General features: G+C 37.8%; 1 protein-coding gene across 2 annotated transcripts in view; it reads right to left on the bottom strand.

Annotated features, from left to right (window-relative positions):
- PHIP (PHIP subunit of CUL4-Ring ligase complex) overlaps positions 1-21158 on the bottom strand; it is a 115175-nt gene that overhangs the window by 37304 nt on the left and 56713 nt on the right. The window contains exons 16-20 of one of the 2 annotated variants that reach the window (XM_080585979.1): positions 15036-15164; positions 9721-9946; positions 6638-6775; positions 5430-5613; positions 4346-4469 (exon numbers count right to left, since the gene is read on the bottom strand). In XM_080585979.1, coding sequence (XP_080442105.1) covers positions 4346-4469; positions 5430-5613; positions 6638-6775; positions 9721-9946; positions 15036-15164 — 801 coding nt within the window. The remainder of the gene's footprint in view (positions 1-4345; positions 4470-5429; positions 5614-6637; positions 6776-9720; positions 9947-15035; positions 15165-21158) is intronic. The other variant, XM_080585980.1, reaches the window with a different exon arrangement.

The raw sequence follows: 21158 nt of genomic DNA, 5'->3' as shown, positions 1-21158 counted from the left end.
CCACACAGGGAAGTGCCTATCAAAGCAAGTAACATCACTGTATACATATTGCACTGTGGTGATGCCAAAGACTAACAGACTGATTTTGGAAAGATACAGTATCAAAACAAGATTTTTTTTAAAAAAATGTTATCCATGACACAATCACTGAAAGGTTGAGGTTGGAAGGCACCTCTGGAGCTGATCTTGTGCAGCTGCCCTGCTCAAGCAGGGACCAGGAAAGGGACCAAAAGGGATATATCTTTCGCATCTTGCCAAAAAATGTAACTTAACATCACTCCTACTCAACACAGCTTTATCAAAACATGATTAGAAGCTGTAGGTCAGGCAGATTCTCATTTATTCGGTGGTAGTTGAGTGGCAGTAGGGTAGAGTATGAAGGTTTGACTGGAAAGAGGAGGTATTATAAGCTTTTCTGGCAAAATGGAATTCATCACCAAACTCTGCAACAATGACTGAGGAAACACAACTGATACGTTTCTTTTTTCAGTATATACCCTGAAGAAAGATCTTGAAATTGCACTCTTAACTCTAATGGGAAGTTTGAAAATAAAGCCAAGATTACCTATGATTTGAGGCTCAATCATCACTTTCTCTCTCTCTGTATACTTTGATGAAGTCATACATGCTGACAAGTACCTTGTACCATATCCAAGGCTTCCACTCAATATTAGAGCACATCTATAGGTACATTAGAAATTACAGCTCCTGTCAGAACGGTTTTTCTGTGAAATACAAATAATGGTATTCCCTGTATTTGAAAGGGACAAATGTGTCATCTGGACGGAGCTGAGGGACTTGTTAACACCATTTATGAAGGATCAGTTGATACCCTGGAAACTCACTGGTGTCTGAACAACTTCCACATTAGAGAACTGAATTCTACTGTCCTTAAGACCCTTGAGTCTACCAGGAAGCACAGATTTGCTGTGATTTTATACAGGGTTACAGTGATTTTGAGAAGCTAAAGCTAGAAAAATTTCATAGCATTTCTTCACCAGCAGGATCTACTCTCTGAGAGTTGTTCGTCTTTCCTCAAGACAACAGGAATTAGCCTTTACTAGCAAGTCAAATGGCAACAGTCACAAATGTGTCCAGTAACAGAACCTCAACATCAACAGATGCTCACAGCCTCTTTGAGACAAAGAAAGGAAATTCTGATGTTTTTGGGGGTCTGTATATGATTTTTCCAACATTGTGATTGAAACATTATGATGAGAAACATCAGTTTGCCAAATAGTCTATGTAATTGTTTTAATTACTGACTAGATAGGCTATTTAAATGCTTCTACCCAACCAGAACCAGTTCTCTGGAACTTAAATTTGTCTGTAATGAATGTCCATTCTTACTTTTCTGGAGAGATATGCTTTCATTACTGAAGTTGTCGATATAAAACTTTACTCAATCTTAACATTCTTCACTGACTGAGTTCTCCCCTGGATGACAAATAAAATACCCCCAAGCTGTTAGTGCATAAAGCAGTTTTTATTTCACAGAATCACAGAATGAGTGAGGTTGGCAGGGCCCTCTAGAGGCCATCGGCAACTGGGCTGGGGCAATCCAAGCTCAAATACAGGCTGGGTGGAGAACGGATTGAAAGCTGTCCTGAGGAGAAGGACCTGGGGGTGCTGGTTCACGAGAAGCTCAACATGAGCTGGCAATGTACGCTTGCAGCCCAGAAAGCCAACCGTATCCTGGGCTGCATCAAAGGTAGCGTGGCCAGCAGGGTGAGGGAGGTGATTCTCCCCCTCTACTCTGCTCTCGTGAGACCCCACGTGGAGTGCTGCATTCAGCTCTAGGACCCCCAGCACAAGAAGGACAACAAAGAATTAGAATGAGTCCAGAGGAGGACCATGAGGATGATCATGGGGCTGGAGCACCTCTTCTATGAAGACAGGCTGAGAGAGCTGGGGTTGTTCAGCCTGGAGAAGAGAAGGCTCCATGTAGACCCTACAGAGGCCTTCCAGTACCTAAAAGGGGCCTACAGAAAGGCTGGGGGGGGACTCTTTGTCAGGGAGTGTAGGGATAGGAGAAATGGGAATGGATTTAGAATAAAAGAGGGTAGGTTTAGATTAGATATTCGGAATAAATTCTTCACTTTGAGGGTGGTGATGCACTGGAGCAGGATGCCCAGAGAAGCTGTGGACGCCCCATCCCTGGAGGTGTTCAAGGCCAGGCTGGATGGGGCTTTGGGCAGCCTGGTCTGGTGGGAGGTGTCCCTGCCCATGGCAGGGGGGTTGGAACTGGATGGTCTTTAAGGTCCCTTCCAACCCAAACCATTCTATGTTTCTATGATATCATTTGATACGTACTCATTTGCAAATCCCTCTAGGACTTATCTCAAGGAATTTTAATTATTAGTAAGCTTCTCACCAACCCAAGTCCTCCAAAAAGAGAGCTTTAAGAATGAATAAACGAATTAAGAGTATGAGTTTTCTCTTCGACGATGCTATCACGTATCCTTATGGTTTAAGAAGAATTTATTTAAACATCTTTAGTTACTGAATTCACCAACACTTACTGTATGGAAAACGTATTCACACACTCGAGTGCAGAGACCTTGACTGTTTTCTATTTCCTCAGAACAAAGGTGGGAAGCCACTGAAGGATTTGTTACCAAGTTATCTTAACCTTATGTTCAGGGCATAGAATCCAGATCAGAGATCTTTCAGATCAGAGATAAACGAAGGGCACACTCTTCTCTGGGTCAACATAAGAAAATGAAGAAAGGTTTTCCTATGCTAGTTTCCACTCTTTAGGATTTTAAGGGTACAAAGATCCACAAAGAAAATATGGGAATCCAAAGAGTTCAGTGCTGCCTTTAAATTTAGGAGACTAAAAAAAAAAATTATCTGAGGAAAGTTCTTTAAAAGAACATCCACATTAAGTTTGTTTTCTTTGTTTCAAAGATGTAATAAAAGCAATTGCTGAAACTGAAATGCTGGACCAACTAGTCTACTCTGCTATTTTTTATGTCCCAGTGATATTTTAGGAGAACTATAACCCAATGAGAAATTTAAGGGTAAGCTGGTAGGAATTCACAGAGCAGGAAGGATTTTTTAATTGAGCTGTAGCTCAAGAAAAGGGGAAAACTCTTGAGCAATGCAACTGTTTAAATACACTGAAGAAAGTCTGTAATTCAACACCAAAATACATCCCTTCAATTCAACAAACAACTTTCTTAAAATCTAAATTTGTGAGGGCCCTCTTCTATTATTCCTGACAGAAAGAAAGAGTTACCACGTTTATGGTACCCTGGTAACCCACCCATTGGCTCTGCCATGGCCACGTCCAAAACAATAAAGGACAAAGAGCTTCACTCTTCTGTGTACAAAAACTGGCAGATAAATAAAACAAGCTATATTTATTTAAATAAAAATATTTTCATATTTAAAATCATTCAAATCTAGGGCACTTGTTTTTAATTTTAAAAATTAAAAATGTCTTAAATTTTTTCACCTTGAATCCTGTGATTTTTACTTTTCAACAGACAACATGCAGGCATTCTTGGAGGCACAAATTTTACTAAGGTTCTAATTAAGGGTTGAAAAGTCTCATCTTGAGTAAGTGTACTACAAAAGCCAAAGCATGGGTTCTCCTTTCAAAGTTGTTTAACATTTACTTCTTAAATTACACAATCTGGCTCGTTATTTAGCTAGAAAAGCACAGATATGCATATGATGCATAGATAAAAATTTGTTTTAATAAACAAGACATAAAAAGATTTTCGTAAATATGGAATGTATATCCTTCATATTTTCTTACCAGTATAATGAAAGATTAATTTTTTATAGGTTATATGAAAACATCAAGTCAGTTAAGATGACAGTTTCATTTTTAGTACAATGCATTCCCTTCTATCTATTTTATCTATCCTGTTTTCCTCTTTTTTGAAAAATGCCCTCCAGATCCAGCAAAAAACATGACTTAGAAATCCCATAAAAATAAATACCTACATCTTTATTTGTAATGGGGAAAGTATTTAAATGAATTAAAGAACTATGACTTAAGTTTTAATTGAACCTTTCCACAGAACATGTCGAACACTAGATAACAGCATTAGGATGTAGTGATCAACAGTGACAGCCAGCCTACAGCAAAACATGTTCCCAAAGCTAGATTTACAGGGTCCCCACTTCAGGGGCTTCTAAGAGCAATCCCAATTTATTTAGAACATAGTGAAACATCAGTATAAACATGTGTCCTCAATCTGGAGAGGTAAACAAATTCCTGCACCCGTTTTTCAAATTTAAAACTGAGAAGAGTAATATAAATTCACGTGGCCTATGAAATTCAATTTATTTTTATGCTTCTTACTGTGATACAGTACAAATGACTATTTACCTTAGAGAAAGTAGGTATTTTGTTCTCTCTCTGAATGTGACTCATTACATGTTTTCTTTTCTCTTCTGATCGATACACCCTTACTTCTTCTTCTCCCTTTGCTGTTCTCCATTCTTCCTGCCTACTGAAAATAGAAAATTAAGATGTTAACTTTAAAGCAAAAACACTACCACTGACAGAATCTCTTACAAATCACAGAATAAATGTTCAATGGTTATGACGTGCTTTGAACAGTAGTTTCTTTCTTTAGAGACAGAATTTGGCTTCAAATACCCTTTCTGAACAAAGAAAGATTTCAAGTGGCAAGCACTGAATACATGGTTGTGTTCTGTTCAAAGGACATCTGACTTAACTATTCCCAAAGCCATGACTCTACATTCGAAAGCAATTTTCTTGAGAAATATTCACAGAGTATCTAAAACATATAATTGAAAAGTACTCTTTCTTGTTTATTTACAAGATACCAACTTTAAATCTAAAGAAAATCTGCATGTTTATACACCAGCATTGTGTCTTAGGACAGTAACTGTCCTCTCTTAAAAAGATTTCCAAAATTTTAAGCATTCACAAAAACCCTTGGTTATCTAAGAATTTCAATCTTGTTTCAAAAAGCTAGAGCAGTCTGAGTACAACTAGTAGGGTTTTTTTGCCTTATTGATATAAGTATTCATCACAAGACAATGTTACTGAACAAAATAAAGTTATTTCAGGTTTGAAAAATCAAAATTCATCTCTGGCACTTAATGCCATGTGTCAGTGTTCCAGTTTAAAATGTCAGAAACAAATGCAGTTAAAACATACCATAATCTTAAGCCACAAATCTGAAAACATTTAGGCAATTAGATTCCGCTGCATATACAAGTTAAATTACTCTGTCATTTATTAAATGGTTATTTTTTATTTGCATGACTTGTGTAAATTGAAGGTGTTACAAATGACATGCAAACAGATTTTGTAAGAATTATGAGACCAGAGAACAGGTAAATACCACACAAATAATGCTGTGACAAAGTGACTTTCAAAACCGTTCAATTTAACAAAATTCACCAAATTAAAATTCACTGCAAACTGGGCCTATGTTTACCTGGCCACACCAGAAGATAGTTCAGGCACTACAACCCTTCGACTCCAAGCGACAAGGTCCCGTTCAGTGGCTATTTCACTTCTTGGTGCATTACTGTGCATCTGACGCACACCTTCAATTTGTCCACTACGTCTTAATCCTATATTTGGGGGTGAATGAACTTCAGAGGTAGAACTTACAGATCCTAAAATGTCAAGAAGTGATAGCTGTACTCAAATGGAAATTTTACGGGCAACAATTAAAAAGAAAAACTCAGAAGAAAAAAGAAGTATTTAACCTAACATATCACTTCAGAAGAAGGCAAATATTAAATTAACTATTTCAGCATTTCCTATAACTTCTAAAATGTGCACACTGGAATATGTATAGGGCTGCAGTACTCCATTAAAAGATATATATATATATATATATATATAAATAAAAGGAGCAGATGCATCAACACTCAAGTGAAGCAAATATTTCATTGGTTCATTGCTGTTTAAAAATGCTTTTGAAAATGTTTACAAGAAGCTGACCAGTGCTAATGCACTCTGGACCCATTTTATAGAACTGTGGGCTATCTCACTCCATTCACATACTCCTCAAACTATCTTCTACCTTCAAAAAAACCCAAAGCCACAACATTGAGAAGTATTAGAAACAACCAACCAACCACAACAACAGAACATTCAAGTTCCTCCAAACATCTACAATTATAGCAAAGATTTCAACATTTTTTCACACTTTTCACAAACGTTATTCTTACTTACTTGGATAGATTACCAACCATGATTTTTTTTTTTAAAGCATTGAAGACTACCCTGTAATCTACTGCAAGATATTAAAGCATGAAATAGCTGTACTGAGAAACAAGTTGATCTTTCCCTTTTTCTCCCTATTTTCTTATTTGAGATAATTCAGGTTTCCCTCAAACAGATGACCAATTCCAGATTAAGCAGCAGAGTGGTTAAGTCTAAGGGAACACAGTTACTGCAAGTTCCTTGAGCGAGCATACAATAACTTTAAGAAAGATAAATTTGTAATGTTAATAATTCTGAGATTTTGCAGAAGAAAAAATAATAGATGGGAAAACTGAATGATTTTCTGTCATCCTGTACCTACTTTCTAGTAGTTGAAGAAAGTCGTGCACAATAATATGTGATTTACATTTTGCAATTGTCAGCTGGTTCCGTTGAAAAAACAGAACACCCTCTCCTTACGTAATTTACCTCTGCTTATCCGGCTGGTACTACTAGTTCCTGCCTCCCCAGAACGTCTCTGATCCTGCTCTTGCTGAAGTCTTTGAATCATGCTATCCAACGGACTAACTTCTTGATTTGCTTGTTGACTAAGAACTTGATTCAATCCTGTAAAGACACAAGACAATAACACCAAAATGTTGAAGAACCTTCTATCACAAACTGTTCACTTATTTTAGCTTGTCAATTTGCAAGTAGAATATATAATCACATGCTTAAGTACTAGCTAAAGCATATTTTTAACATCTTTTTTGTGTTTGTTCTTGTTTATAAAATTGGACAACTTTTTCTTAATATCAAGAGTGTTAAGTTTCCTGGAGCAGGGTGAAGGTGATCACACATAACTACTGATAAAGGCTTAAATTTTATCAAGTGCAAACAAGATACAGAAGCTTAATACAACTGTTGTCAACTCAGTCAATTGTAAATTATCCAAATGTGCTCTTTGCCTGCCTCAAATGCACCACAAAACACTTTGGTAAAAATTTAAATGAAAGAACTACATCACGAAGGTCTAACTGAATTGCAACAGTATTATCTATACCAGAGAATTGCAAGCAGTCAGAATGCTTGACTGAGTTCCATGGAGGCAGAATGATGACACAGGTAAGTAATGCTGATTTTCTTTGGTACATAGAACAATCCAGGAAACCTCCTTTAAGGCAGGTCTCTTGAGTAAAATACTGGAAATAGTTCTAAAAGAAGGGATTACAAGCTGACAATACTGTTTCAGTGCAGCAAACTATCTTTTGAGATAGCATGTAAGCATAAACAATGCAAAACCTCTTTTTATATTCACAAAAAAAAAGTTATGGGAGAAAAAGGCAAGGATTACAGCACTGATTTGAAAAGAAAGTCAGATACCTCATTACAAAATACATGGTGGAATGGAGTGGAAGGGAACTCTTGTCAATAGAAGCAGAACTTCCAAAAACTTTGTAATGAGGGATGACAATGTTCAAAGAAACAAGCTACAGAAATTATTTTCCCAGTATCATTCCAAAGAGACATGGTATAAACTTTGCAAGATCAAGAACAAGATACTACAGCAATTGTGCTATGAAATAAACACCTTTGATTATGGCTAGAAGGAAGCAGCCATTTCTTAAAAGATGATGTTATGCAGACAGAATGTAAATATTTAAATGCTCTCAGAGTTTCAAAGTTAATTTAGTTGAAGTCAACTGCCCCAAAGCAGCAGAACCTTGAAATCAATGAATGAACTCTGGTATAACCACAGCTGGGTGTTTTCTGACTTGTATAGTAAGGCAGTCAGATTTATTTGGTGATCTTATGAGCAGACATACTGTCTCACGAAAATAATGGGAAATACTATAAATAACCCAAGAATGATCTTAAAGAAACTACTACCTAGACAAAAGGAATGTTTTTTAAGTATCTAGCTTCTGAAATGTTGCCTTCACAAATTCAAAGTTCAAACAGATCAAATAGTAAAGACACTGGTGTAAACTTGATTTTTTCCTACATATTTGGTTTAAAAGATCTTCAGGTAACATCTAAGGAGTAAATCGAGCAAGATTATCTGAATTCCCCCTACTCTTCTAGGCCCCTACAGAAAACTTCTTGACAAGACATAAATTGCCAGTGCTCTGAGGGAGAGCCATCAAATCCCACAATAAAGTCTCTGAGAGCAAGAAGCTTCCTTAGTGGAGGGGAATATATGAAATACACCAGCACAGTTTAGCTCTGCATAAGACTGCGTATACTGTTGCTAAACTGTAAAGACGTAGACAAACACCCTTTGTCTCTCCATCTCTCTGTCAGCCCTGCTGATGGCTTCCTGCTGTTAAACAAAATGCTATGGGCATCATCTGGCACTCATGTGTCACCATTAAATTTAATACTGAGTCTGTGTACATGGTCTGACTTGTTTCAAGATATTATATTGGAGAACATGCCCAGGACATTTTCAGATTTGGAGGACTGAAGAATGTCATGGCTCTATGCTGCAACTGTAGCAATGAGGTAAAATCATTTCTTGGAACTCTAATTTTGCTTCAAAGGCATTAGCTGAAAATTTAAGAGAGAAAACATGGCATATGTTCACCAGAAAGGCTTTTTTCCTTCTTATAAATGCTTCTCAGGTAGCCTTTCTTTCTATAACTTTGGAGGACATGTTGAAATGCTCCTTAAAAATGATTATGGAAGTAAATATTCACCAACTTGTCATCCTCAGGTCTACAAATGAGGATAAACATCTCTTCTGGGAACAACACTGACAGTTAACTTTCCTGGAACATCTGACATACCACAGACTTGAATATACATAAGCCACTATTTACAGGTGCACAAAGCTTTCCTATGTTTTCAAGGATATCCAAATATTAAACAATGCCTATCTTGAAAACATTTACAGCTACTGTCACCAGTCGCTGTTTGCTCATTCATACTGATATTGAACTAGTAAAACGTAATAAGTAGGCATTGTTTTTTTATATCTCCACTCACGTGGACCATATTTAAGCAGTTTCCAATAGCCACTGGCCCATAGTATGCATGTTCCTCACACATAGTACACATGGAGAATATGACTTTAGAGGAATGTCGTACATTTTGCATTCTCATCAAGCCTTGAGAGCTCTCAAACCAAACCAAAGCTTATATTGAATGACTGTCTTCATCTACAGAGGAAGAAAATTTTGCATGTTTCAGGTGTCCTCTTGTTTTTCTCTTCTTGTAGGTATTATCCATTCCAACTGATCTGTGGAAGATCAGTCTATTTCCTAGGCTTTTTGAAGTAGGAAGTCTTACCCCAAGGAGATCAATTGAAAGCTCACTCAACATCATCTACTGTTTCAATAATGAAATGAGCTCCAAGCTAACTTATGTTGTAGCATCAGCTAGGACTGACTTGATGGATGACAACACTGTAAGTAAAATAGTCTATCACAAGCAATCAGTGTCAAGCCTGTCAATGTTATGTGAATGACTAGTCCCAATAATGAAGAAAAAGAACAGAGTGAGAGGGAGAACGTAGAGCACCTGTAGGCAACTGCATAGGCTACGGTGTACCGAACTGAAGTTTTCCATACCTGAAGATGTCACTCCCATCTGAGGAATAAGTTGTTCCTCCCTGCAGTTCTCACGACCAGGAACTAGCCTTTGATACCTTGCAGGATGAGGGTTGCCATCCACATCAACCAAAAATGGGGGAGGCATAAGGTGTGGAGCCTGCTGTGTCTGTTCATCCAGGACGAAGTTGTTGGCGTCGCGGATAAGGGGCCGATAATCACTATGAAAGAACATCTGATCTGCTATCTGTAAACAAAGTCATTTTGTAATTTTTTAAAGAACCTATTAAAAACCATACAGAAGATAACTGCCAAAAGTATTTTTAACAATGTTATTGATGGTCATTTTTGCACAAACAAGGTTACAAAATGATCTGTTCATCTTACTTTCAAGGGGAAAAGTAAATTACTTTTTTCCCCCTAGTATGCACTTTCTATATTCTCACAAGGAGAATAACCCACAGGTTTGAGGGCGGGGAGCATTTAAAGAGCAGAGAAAAGGGGCAATATATAACTACTTGTAGACATTTGGCAGAACGTAGCATAGATGTATTAAATAGGTTACATATATTGATGTATATGCATCTGATAATGAAAAATGTGTCACAGACTTATGAGCTATGGTGTAGGAAGAAGAGAAAAAGGAAAATATTTATCACATTGTGTGACTGCCAAATATTTTAACACCAGAAGCCAAACATGTATATTCTTATTATAAAGCTAGATATGTGAAAATGTCCCCATAGAAAAAATAAAGCTGAACTAAAGTTGAATTCTTCAAGCTCAAAATTATTTATTTTCAGTCCACCTGCTTGCAATTTATTCTAGGTGGCTTTCCATTGACAGTGAAGACTGAGGAATTCTTTTGTCCAAATTGCATGTAAAAAGGCTTATGGCACTATCCCGTGCTGGCACACACATCTCAACAATGTGCAATCAGAAAGACATTGAACCACAAGGAGAAAAGAGAAAGAGAACAGAAGACAAACTGCAACATGTACTACACATCCCAACACTACTTACTGGCAAGCAAAACCCCTTGGCAGCTCACATACTCAGTTTAACTTTAAACAAGTAAAAATAAAGCCATGAAATCATCGTTCACTCAAATTAGATTTCCAGTGCAGAATAAACATGATTGAACAAATGACCCAAGGCAGAGAGATATCAAAAAAAATATCTTGTCTTAGCTGTTAAGAGACAGGTATTTTAGCACAGTCAGAGGAATGCCCCAGTTGTAGTAGAATATACTGCTTTGTCTGAAGAGCATGCTCTATCATGACCAATTCGTAACACAATTTCCTGTAACTTGATATGTAGAAATCAGTCTGGCAGAGGTTATAACATTTAAATCACGCTCAGAGGTCTAGACTCTCAATGACATTAAGTTTGCTTGTCCAGGATGTGAGAAGACCAGGAAAGAATGATTTCCACAAACATGTCAGTTACAAAATCAGAAAGTGCCTACGTGCACCGACATGATGTGAATTAATAAATTAATAAATAAAGTCATAGGAATCTTTGGATCTGGACCCCACGCAAATTCAAAAAAGTTCCACCAGGAAGAAAATTGGGAAGATGCATGGAAAGATGCAGTAGCAAAAAATTTACTTTAGGGTTACCCTTACAAAGCGCATGTGCACAAAGTGACTTCTTACTGCAACAGGAAGTCCTGAGTGGAAGAAGTACTGTTGCCAGATTCTCAGTTAACAAAGGCTGAATGAGAAAGATGCAAACATTTTCGTGTGTCTGAGTGACAGTCAAAGCCTGCTTACCACCTCTGTTCCTTCAGCTCAAACAGCTAGCTCAATATGATAAAGATACAAGTCCTTTTTGAGGTTTTTGCCCAGAAATGTAACGGTAGAATATCTGTTACTTTCACTCAGTGCACATTTTCCTATTAAGTACTTCCCATACTGAGAAAGAAGAGAATCCAACGGCATGATTGCACAGACTGTGAGTTTTAACATGCTGTGATTTATGTGTATAGTGCTGTCTACATCCTGTGCTTACAAAACTTTGTATCAAAGAGGAGATCTGAAACTTCTTCCTCTCCTAGCACAATAGTTTCTGGTACAAGATCAAGATGGAATTCTCTGCAATTATTTTTCCTGTATACTCTGCACTGGTATGGTAGAGAGAGTAAACAACTATTTTTTTATTCCATGAGATAAGAATGGCATTTCATGGAGAACCCAGGCTCAGACCAACTGTCAGGCAGAACTCCAACTGTTAGGTAGAACTCCACTACTGTCAGGTAGAAGTCCCTACTGGAACCTCAGGAATGATCTCATCCCTCAGGCTACTCCAGGTCCACAGAAAAATCAGAAGAATTACATGATTTAGAGAATCTTAAATGGCTATATTCATTTGCTCATACGTTAAGCAGACAGTTAGAAGTACTAACAAACAGATGTGTTTCTTGATATACTATCAGAGATCAAATCCACAACAAAAAAGAAGATAAATGACCACTGGGACATGAGTCCTCTGTACATCTGACTTTACAAACCCAACTTTGCTGTTATGCGAAAACCTTCCACAAGGTCAGAGCTCTACGAACAGACCGTCCTTCAGTAACAACACTACCCATTCAAAAACCCCAGTTTCTCCAACCAGGCACACCTACATAAGTGCAAAGAGTTTTTCCCCACTACTGCACCAATGCACCACACAGGAGCAGTGAACTTGAAACAGGGAACTGTGGTTTGTGTAGTCTATAGGTACTAAAGCCTTAGAAGGCTCAGAGATACAGTCCAATGCAATATTTAGAATCAACATAAAGGTATGTATCTTTAGGTCAGTTATGCATTTTTGGACAAGCTTCCATCTATGCATGGACTTCTGAAGTGCACATGGCCTGTTGACAGTGAGCTCAACTCATCTCTGATGATCTTCTCCCAGTCAGAAATCTCAGTTAAGGCTGGCTCACATACAATTCCCTTAATTGAGTCAAATACTGAAGGAGCTCAAAGCAAACAACAAGCATAGTCCTTTTTCGACTCACACAGAATTACTCCACAAAAATATGTACCATCAAAAAAGAGAAAAAGAAACACCATCACCCCAACACCATCACAGCCAAGATCATACCAGAAGGGGGGGGGGGGGGGGGGGGGGGGGGGGGGGAAGGGAAGGGGAAACCTGGACATTGGTTCCAATCAACTATAAGCCAGATACTATTTGAACCCAACATGAAAAAACGTTTACAGGGAAAATCAAGAGCCTGTTCTCTCAACAAAACTAACATGGTCTCAACTAGAATCATTGCTCTGAGCACACTTCACAAATACAAGAGTACAGGATGGGTTATCATACTCCTTTCTCTTGTAAAGCTCATTCCCTGATTCCCTGAGATGCATGGAAACCACTTTAAAGCCAAAAAACGCACATCCTAGCAGAACGTATTCTCACAAGATGTCTGGAAACAAATGAATAAGGAGCTGAGGGTGGGACATCAGAAAACAGAGCACCAAATCTCCAGCACCTACCCACCTGTAGTTACCTTTTCTACAAGACAGGTCAGACAAAAATGAAAGAAGAGACGGAATCAGACAAGGAAGAGGTCTGTAACTTCTAAGACAAGATTTAAGACTGAGAGGTAAATCCTATTTGTTCCTATTTTTTCTGTGGTTAAGACGGGATTGGCACAGTAGTAACTGGAGAGAATCATTGTAAATCATCTAATAACTGAAAAAAAATAATCCTTTTTTTTTTTTTTTTTTTTAAAGACTGCAGATAAAATCCCAAGAGAACAAAAGGTCTGTTGTATTCAGGAAGTGAAAAGCAACTGGTTTTATTCAAACAGGTCTAATCCCTCACAAGCAAAGTTTTCAGATGGTTACATAAAGGAGAACCCTGGTCCATCACAGCAAAGATAAACTGGCTCTTGGTTTCAATTTCATTTTCAGCATTTATGAGCTGCAGAGGACTATGCACTTTCAAAATGACTGGAGAGAAAAAGAAACCAATGATTGGAGAGAAAAAGAAACCTCAAACAGTCCATCAATATAGTAAGAAAACCCTTTCCATCACAACAGACTTTAAAGTTTAGAAGAGTAAGAACAGTGAAAGATGGAAGGACCTTGACACTGATCTAATAGCGTTGGTTTTCCTTGCTTGTGGTATCTTTGCTCCTGTTCATTGTCTTTGGAATGAAAGGGAAAATGCTCAGGTGGATTAACTGTAGTAATAGCTGAGGGATAGCAACAGCAGCCAAGTACTTCAAGTTATAGTTGAGAAACATGACAAAAAAAATCCCAGTATAAAATGCTGCTGTAATGGGCATCAAAACAAGAGCTGGAACACTACAGAAAGAAATGCAGTGGTTTACACGACAAAGATTAAAACTGCTTTTGCTCTCCCTCCTTCAAGCCCCTCCACACTGATGTTTGCCACAGTGATTTCAAGGCCAGTCTGAGTCAAAAGATCCACAAGCAGGAGGAGGCAAGATCCAGAAGCCAGCACTTCATCAACAGCCTTCAAGTACCAGATATGAAAATGCAGATATGAAAATCCTAGAGCAGGTATGTTTGCTTAAGTCTTAGAAGGAGTGGAGACACATCACCTCTTTCCTGGGTGGTAAAAGTAAGGACTTTGTAGGCACTGCAAACTGTGTAACTGGTACAGTTCAAAGGGCATGCTCATCAACAGGGGGGAAAAAAAAAACAAAAAAACCTAAAGACTACAAATCTTCACTGTCATGACAGTCTGTGACAAGACACCCACACTTAGAATAGACCATGTTGATTATGACTTAAGAATAAAGATGTAATATTTTAACTACACAGCAATAGTAGAACACTGCTGTGTAAACACCACAGCATCCATGACAGCAGAAATACACTAGCAGACATAAAATTTTTAACTAGAATGTACAGTGCATGTACTGTAAATAACTGTCACTCAGGCTATGCAGCGTTTAAATAGAGGTATCAGCAATTAGTTCTATTACACGTCCACCCATCTTCTGCCTTAGTTAGGAACCAATATATATAAAGCAAAATATTTAACTATTTTCAGTTCTAATGCTGTTTACTCATTATCCATGTGGATCCACTAGCAGACACTTGCAACCATCTCACTTAAGAGAGGAGACAGTGACTGCATGGTTTTTATTTATTTTTTAATTTCCCATGCAAAATAGCATGTGTCTGTAGCTTAAAACAAGAGATAGAGAAAGAAAACTCAGTGTCAACAACAGGAATCTGAAACATCCTGTATTCATGGCTGAAAAATGTGTTGAGATACCGGCTCTTGAGATGAAGCACTGAAGGAAAGCTTGCACAAATGCATTCAAAACAGACAAACATTCTGATATTCATCTTGTACTGTACCTTGTCATATTTGCTACTGGAACCAAAGCCAAAAATCAGAAGGTGACCGTGAGAATCAGTACATGCAAAATGCTGTCCATCAGGAGAGCACTTGCAGTCAAAAACTGCACCGTGTCCTTGTCCTTCAATCTGAAATACATCAATATACAAAATAATTAAGTTATCAGAAATAAATTGTTTTCATTTACGATTCTCAAATTTGTTGTGCTGATGTTGAACTTTATATAAAATGTGCAAGACAGTATACTGCTAGATGGAAGTTACTTTAAAACATAGTTTACTTTTTTGAACTATTCACTTCTCATTGAATTTTGTAATAATGCTCATGAAAGATGCCAAATTGATAGTAGTAGAAACTAACAGACTTTATCCACAAAGCAGGCACAGTATAGGAAGTGAAAATAAAAGCTTCCCCTTGAATGTCCTGCTAATAAACCTAACCAGAGAGCTGGGTCCAGTTCAGGGCTTTAGTCACTACACCCTTTCAATCCTCTGCCTTTCTGCTAAGCTAGCCCATTAAGGTTGGCTGTCGTGGTGTTTCAGGACACCTGCCCACTACAAAACGCGCTGACATAGACAACCCACATTACACAACTTAGCAACTGCCTGTTTCTGGAATTCCTACTCCTAATTTATTGGAGTGGGGGAGGTTTGGATTTGTGTAAAAACTCCACTTTTCATAGGAGAACTGCAAAGATTTTAAAAAAGGAATTTTTACCTGATACTCATTTTCTGTTTTCCAGTTCCATTAAGCCAGAACAAAGGGGTTTTTGTTTTTCCCTGCAACCTGTCAATCAAGCAGAGGTGACCAATCACCACTCTGAATTTTCATGTCTTCAGCACCTCTTCAGAAAGCCCCTTTCTATTCTCCCCAGTAAAGCACTTTTGCATTTTCTTTAAAGCAGAACCAAAAATAAAAAAAATAATAAAAAAAAAGCTTTCCCTAACTGTGGCAGGCCCATATACTGCCAGAAAAAAATGACGGTGTTCAGCCCGCACGCAGTAGCACTGTGCACTTCTGCAGCACCTTCCAGAGGCCATCATTCAAAATCTAGTGAACTAAGTCTCAAAAATCCCATGAGGCAAGCACTGTCCTCACTATCTTACAGGCTGAGACTAAGACAAGAAGTCCAAGTCTTTGCCCCCAGTCTTAGAGCACATCCACACCCACACCCCTGCACGCACCCCCACTGGTAAAGGCTGCTACACCTACTACACCACTGCTTTCCATTATGTGACAGAGGTTGTTCTTACTACAGGTAGCTTCCATAAAAGTTTCTGGATTAGGGAAAAAGGAACATAAACCGATCTGAGTTTTATGTTCTGTTTTGCCCACTACTCCAGAAGGAATGGATTCTTAATAGAAGCATCCTACAGAAAAAGATGGGAAATAAAACCAGAGCTCCAAGTGAGTGACACTAACATCACAACAGCTAAGAATGCAGAATTTATTTAGGCTAAGCGAGCTCCAACAACCAAGGCAAAGCTACAACTTCGTGGTGTGTTTTGAATGCAGAAAGCTCATCTTATTAAAGGGAGACGGTGTAGGGAGGCAGGTGCAAAGGGGAAGGAACTTCAGCCCAAGGCTAAGCTTTACAAATGTACAGTAAAAACCTGGAAAATGAGTATTTACATAGAGATTTCCAATACCCTTCCCTTTCCCCAACAAAAGAAACAGAAAAGCATCGAGCTTCCTAACATTAAAGTTCTTCATAAATAGAATTTCAGGGTCCTCTCAGAGCCTGCAATGTGAAGACTTGCTTTACAAGGAAAACAAGTCATGCCATGTAAAGAACTATTTGCTAACCATGGTGAAGGGAAAAATTAAAAACAGAAGAAAAAAATCAGATTCTTAGATGACAGATCTTTTTAATCCTTCCCTGCAAGACATGTCTCAGATAGACCATTTTTAAGAAACTCCTAGATGTTAGACTGAAGTGTTATGTGGATGACATTTGTTTCTTATGTAAAGGAAAACACAGTGATCTACTATTCAGTAATTAGTACAGTGTAAATAGCTTTATTCTAAATATGGCCAGAGTCTGCTGTAAAACATGCTTTAGGAAAGGACAAATCTTTTAGTACAGCCCCTCAAGGCTGGTATATAACTACTTTGAAATAAAGACCCTTGGTACTCTAAGAACAAAAATCATTGTTAGAGATAAGCTTCCAGGACATAATTGCTATTAAAATTAAAGGGCAAACACTGCCAGAGTGCGATATCCAGTAGATTTTTTTTTAAAAACAAAAATATTTTGGATTAGTAAGTGATACTTCACAATGGAATGTCTTCAATAATAACACAGGAGTTGGTCATTTGGAACAGAAATTAAATGTTAACTTGCAAAAGGGAAGGTTGAAATAAATCAATGAAGCTATAACTTTGGCAAACTAGATGAGGGTCTTGAGCAAAAATGAAGCTTTCCCCACCCTATCCCTTTTAAATCAAAGATGCAAGAACTCTCTGAAGACTACATCCTGAAGAAGATGAACTGCTTATTCTGTTTGGAACCTTCCCCTGCTGAATGAGAGGAAATCAGTGGTAAAGAGAAGAGGCTGCCCATCAGAACAACAACAACAAAAAAAGTTAATTCAGAGCTGTCCCTACAAAGTAATCACTGCCCAAAAGTGAGCGTGTTAAGACACTGCTGTTAGCAAAGCTAGTAGCACGGACTCCTCAGCCACAAGCAGGAAAGAACTCGTGATGCTACACAATGAAGACTAAAGTCACAAAGAGAGGAATGTTGGTTAAGAGAAAGAAAAAGGGTAGCTCTTCTTTTCCTCTCAGTTTTGAAGAATTTGAAGTTCCTAAACCAAGGAGAACAGAGTTGTGAAACTACTATACAAAACAATATTTTAGATCCTTGAAAATAATTTGCTGTTTGAAAACAGAAAAGTATTATCTACAGAGGGAGAGAGACTGGAGCAATAACAAGCCTTTTTGAGTTGTTATCAGTAGGTGGTATGAAAAACTTAAAAACTAGTTTTTAAGGAGAGTAAAAAAACAGCACGTGGGATAGCAGTGGGAGGGAGTAAAATGCAGAATGAATCATGGAGTAGAGTGTAGCAGCCAAATTCAGCAGAATTCCTTCAGTAAATTAACTGATTTTTTTATAGCAAGAAATACAATTCATTCAACCTAGCTAGATTTCACAGCCATGACATGGCACTGAAAACTTTGTTCAAGTGGCACAGACCGTGACTAGTAGGAGAACTGCACAGTAGGCAGGCTTTCTAAGGAAAGAATAACAGTTACTGGTTTTGAGAAGATATAAAGAGATAAAAGAATGTGATTACTGAAGTTCCTTAAGCCGGGTGTTTCTATTAGTGACAATGGAAAAAATAAGAGTTTGCTGATGAGCTCTTTGCTCTTTTTGAGCATTGGCAAATCATCTACTAAGACCAGATGTGAGACACAGCACAAATGGTATCAACTGAAGCAATCAGAAGCCAACAGGACAAAATTCAGTAGGCCACCAATGTAGTAAGATTATTAGGAATAACTTAATGGACTTACTGACAGAAACAAAAATGGAACTGGGTCTATGCACCTCTATCTATGTACTATGCACCTCTATCACACCTTCCAACACAAGCCATCAGCAGTGCTTAAAAAAGTTGGTGAACTAAGCCTTTTCTAGCCTGAGGTAGATACTTTTTCTTCCTTCACATGAAGAGATTGAGGCCATTAGTTGGAAACACAGAGAGAAAGATCACTGTGTATTCATTGCAATGCATCACACACAATGCAACAACAAAAAGAAAACTATAATCCTAAAGCACACCAGAAGTATATCCAGACAAGAAAGAAAAAGCACACACGCAGCTAGATAAGTAGACAGTGATAAGAAAGAGCTCTTCCAAAGCGACACAAAAAATCTTTGCTTCCCACGTTCAAGAGAAGTAAATCCTAACTGCAACAGCTACAGAAGAATGTTTTCACTCAGCACGAGAACGAAAAACCTGAGAGCTCAGCCTCTTAACACGGACACTTAGGAAAGAGGACCGCTCCGAATGCATGTACAAAGAGACCTCTAGCAGGAAGAGAGCGTGTCGACTTACATGTATGTGAACACGTGAAAATCAATTACGAACAACACTCAAACTTGAAACCCAAAATTTAGATTCTACCAGTCAGAACGCTGGTATGCTAGAGCAACTTTCTAAAAATAGAAAAAAAAAAAAAGACAACTAATTATTATTAAAACAAATAATCTCTTTCATAATTGCTGAAAGTGCATGATAGCTGCTTAAACTGAATCAGTCTCCAGCTTTTTTGAAGTCCCTTGCATATTTAGGTTCTCTTTCACTTTAAGGAGCAATCTCTGATCACAGCGTGCTCCCGTGATAAGCCAAAAAAAATATCTACAGACTTCCTACAAAGTCAGAAGAGATTGCTGCAGCATTGGATGAGTGGAAAACAACATTTAACTTTTATTAAGCCAGTTTAAAAAATAAAAAAATAAAAAAAAGGGCTTCTATACTGCTTCCAGAACTCTAACAAAAGATCAAACGGTAGGAAGAGGACAGGACAGTAATTTAACCGAGAGTGAAAAGTTTCCATCTTCCTAGCATTCCATCCCAATCAGTTATCTATTCTATTCAGGAATATTCTGCTTGTCTTCAAAGATGAACATATCCATGAGAAGATCTGAGAGATTGCCCTATGGGTGCCTGAAGTTATATAAAGCTCTACAAAATGCTTACAATTTCTTTTTTCTTAAGGAAATGTTTGTTCATAAACATTCTGCAAACTCAGTACTGGCTTTTACTGGGACCATGATGATGGCTTTACTCTTCAGGATCCTTATGTGCTCTTACATACTATTTCAAAAACATTTCAGTAGGACTATCACTGACCAATTCAAAAATGTTGCATCTAAAATCTTATTTGAAGTCGTTCTGTATTTCAGATGTGGTCACTACAAAACCTGATCTAAAAATACAGTCCCATATAATCCCAGCAAAACAGGAGTTCTCTTCAGACTTTATGAAGGCAACAACACACAAAATAACTGGTCTTTAAATTTCCAGTACTGCTGGAGATTACACCAGGCTGTCCCTATAAGCAAGTGGTATGCCTTTCAGACTATAATCCAAAAGAATCCCCTCATATCAGGAAACAACCAATGTACAGAGCCCACTGCTGAGCCGCCCAGGATGGAATCTGATCTTCCACATTGTTCTTCTGCAATTTTTTTGGTATGCCATTTAGGCTAAAGTTCAAGTAGGCTGAAAAATCAATTAGCTTTCAACAGCTACTAGGTAGGCAATCCAAGTTTACCAATTAGTGAAAAGGAAACAATGTTGTAACTGCTATGACAACACCAGAGTTTATCAGGTTGCATTGAAAGTGAAAGTAGGGTTACAAAATAATGAATCACATTGCAGAGATCAGTGAAAGAATATGCTTTCTTTTGTAAGATGAAACTGTCCGCTACATTTTCAAAATAATGACCAGACCTCAGAAGACAGGGTAGGAAAAACACTATGTTAAAAAGAAATAAGGAGGCACAGCATAGGAATTGCCTAGTAAAAGAAGGTTGGAAATAGATGATCTGAAGTCCCTTCCAACCCAAACCATTCCTTAATTCTATAAATCTCTCAAGTAACCACACAAAACTAAAAACAAAGAAAATAGTCAACAACCAGCTCTCTCAACAAGCAGGAGCATGCAGAAAAATCTGAATCACAAGTTGGTAGCCTCTGCTTGATTGACAATTTGCAGGAAGAAACCCTTTTCGCCTGAAACAGTTGATGCTAAAATACTGACACAGTAAATTCTAAACAAAATAAGTGTTAAATTGTAACAAAATACTTAAACCATCTTGGGGGTGGTTGGGGAGTCTGGCCAAATTCACAAAAGCTTGACAACACCTCCATTATCGAATGCATTACTACTGTCACCTCCACAGTGGTTCCCAAGTTTTCTCACCGATTTATATAAAAACACAAGATGTATAAGAAAGGGTACAGAGACTGCGGAGAGGGGAAAAAAATATCACAAATATCACTGCATCAAGTAGTGCAGCAGACCCTCCTTTAACTTCAAGGAGCATCAAAATTACACTCTCAACAGTTTCCATTGGAAAATAAAATAAAATTAAAAAACGGAAATTCTTA

Source organism: Anser brachyrhynchus, assembly GCF_964034855.1.
Source record: "Anser brachyrhynchus genome assembly, chromosome: 3".
NCBI lineage: Eukaryota > Metazoa > Chordata > Aves > Anseriformes > Anatidae > Anser > Anser brachyrhynchus.
This window is presented reverse-complemented; position numbering and strand designations above follow the sequence as displayed.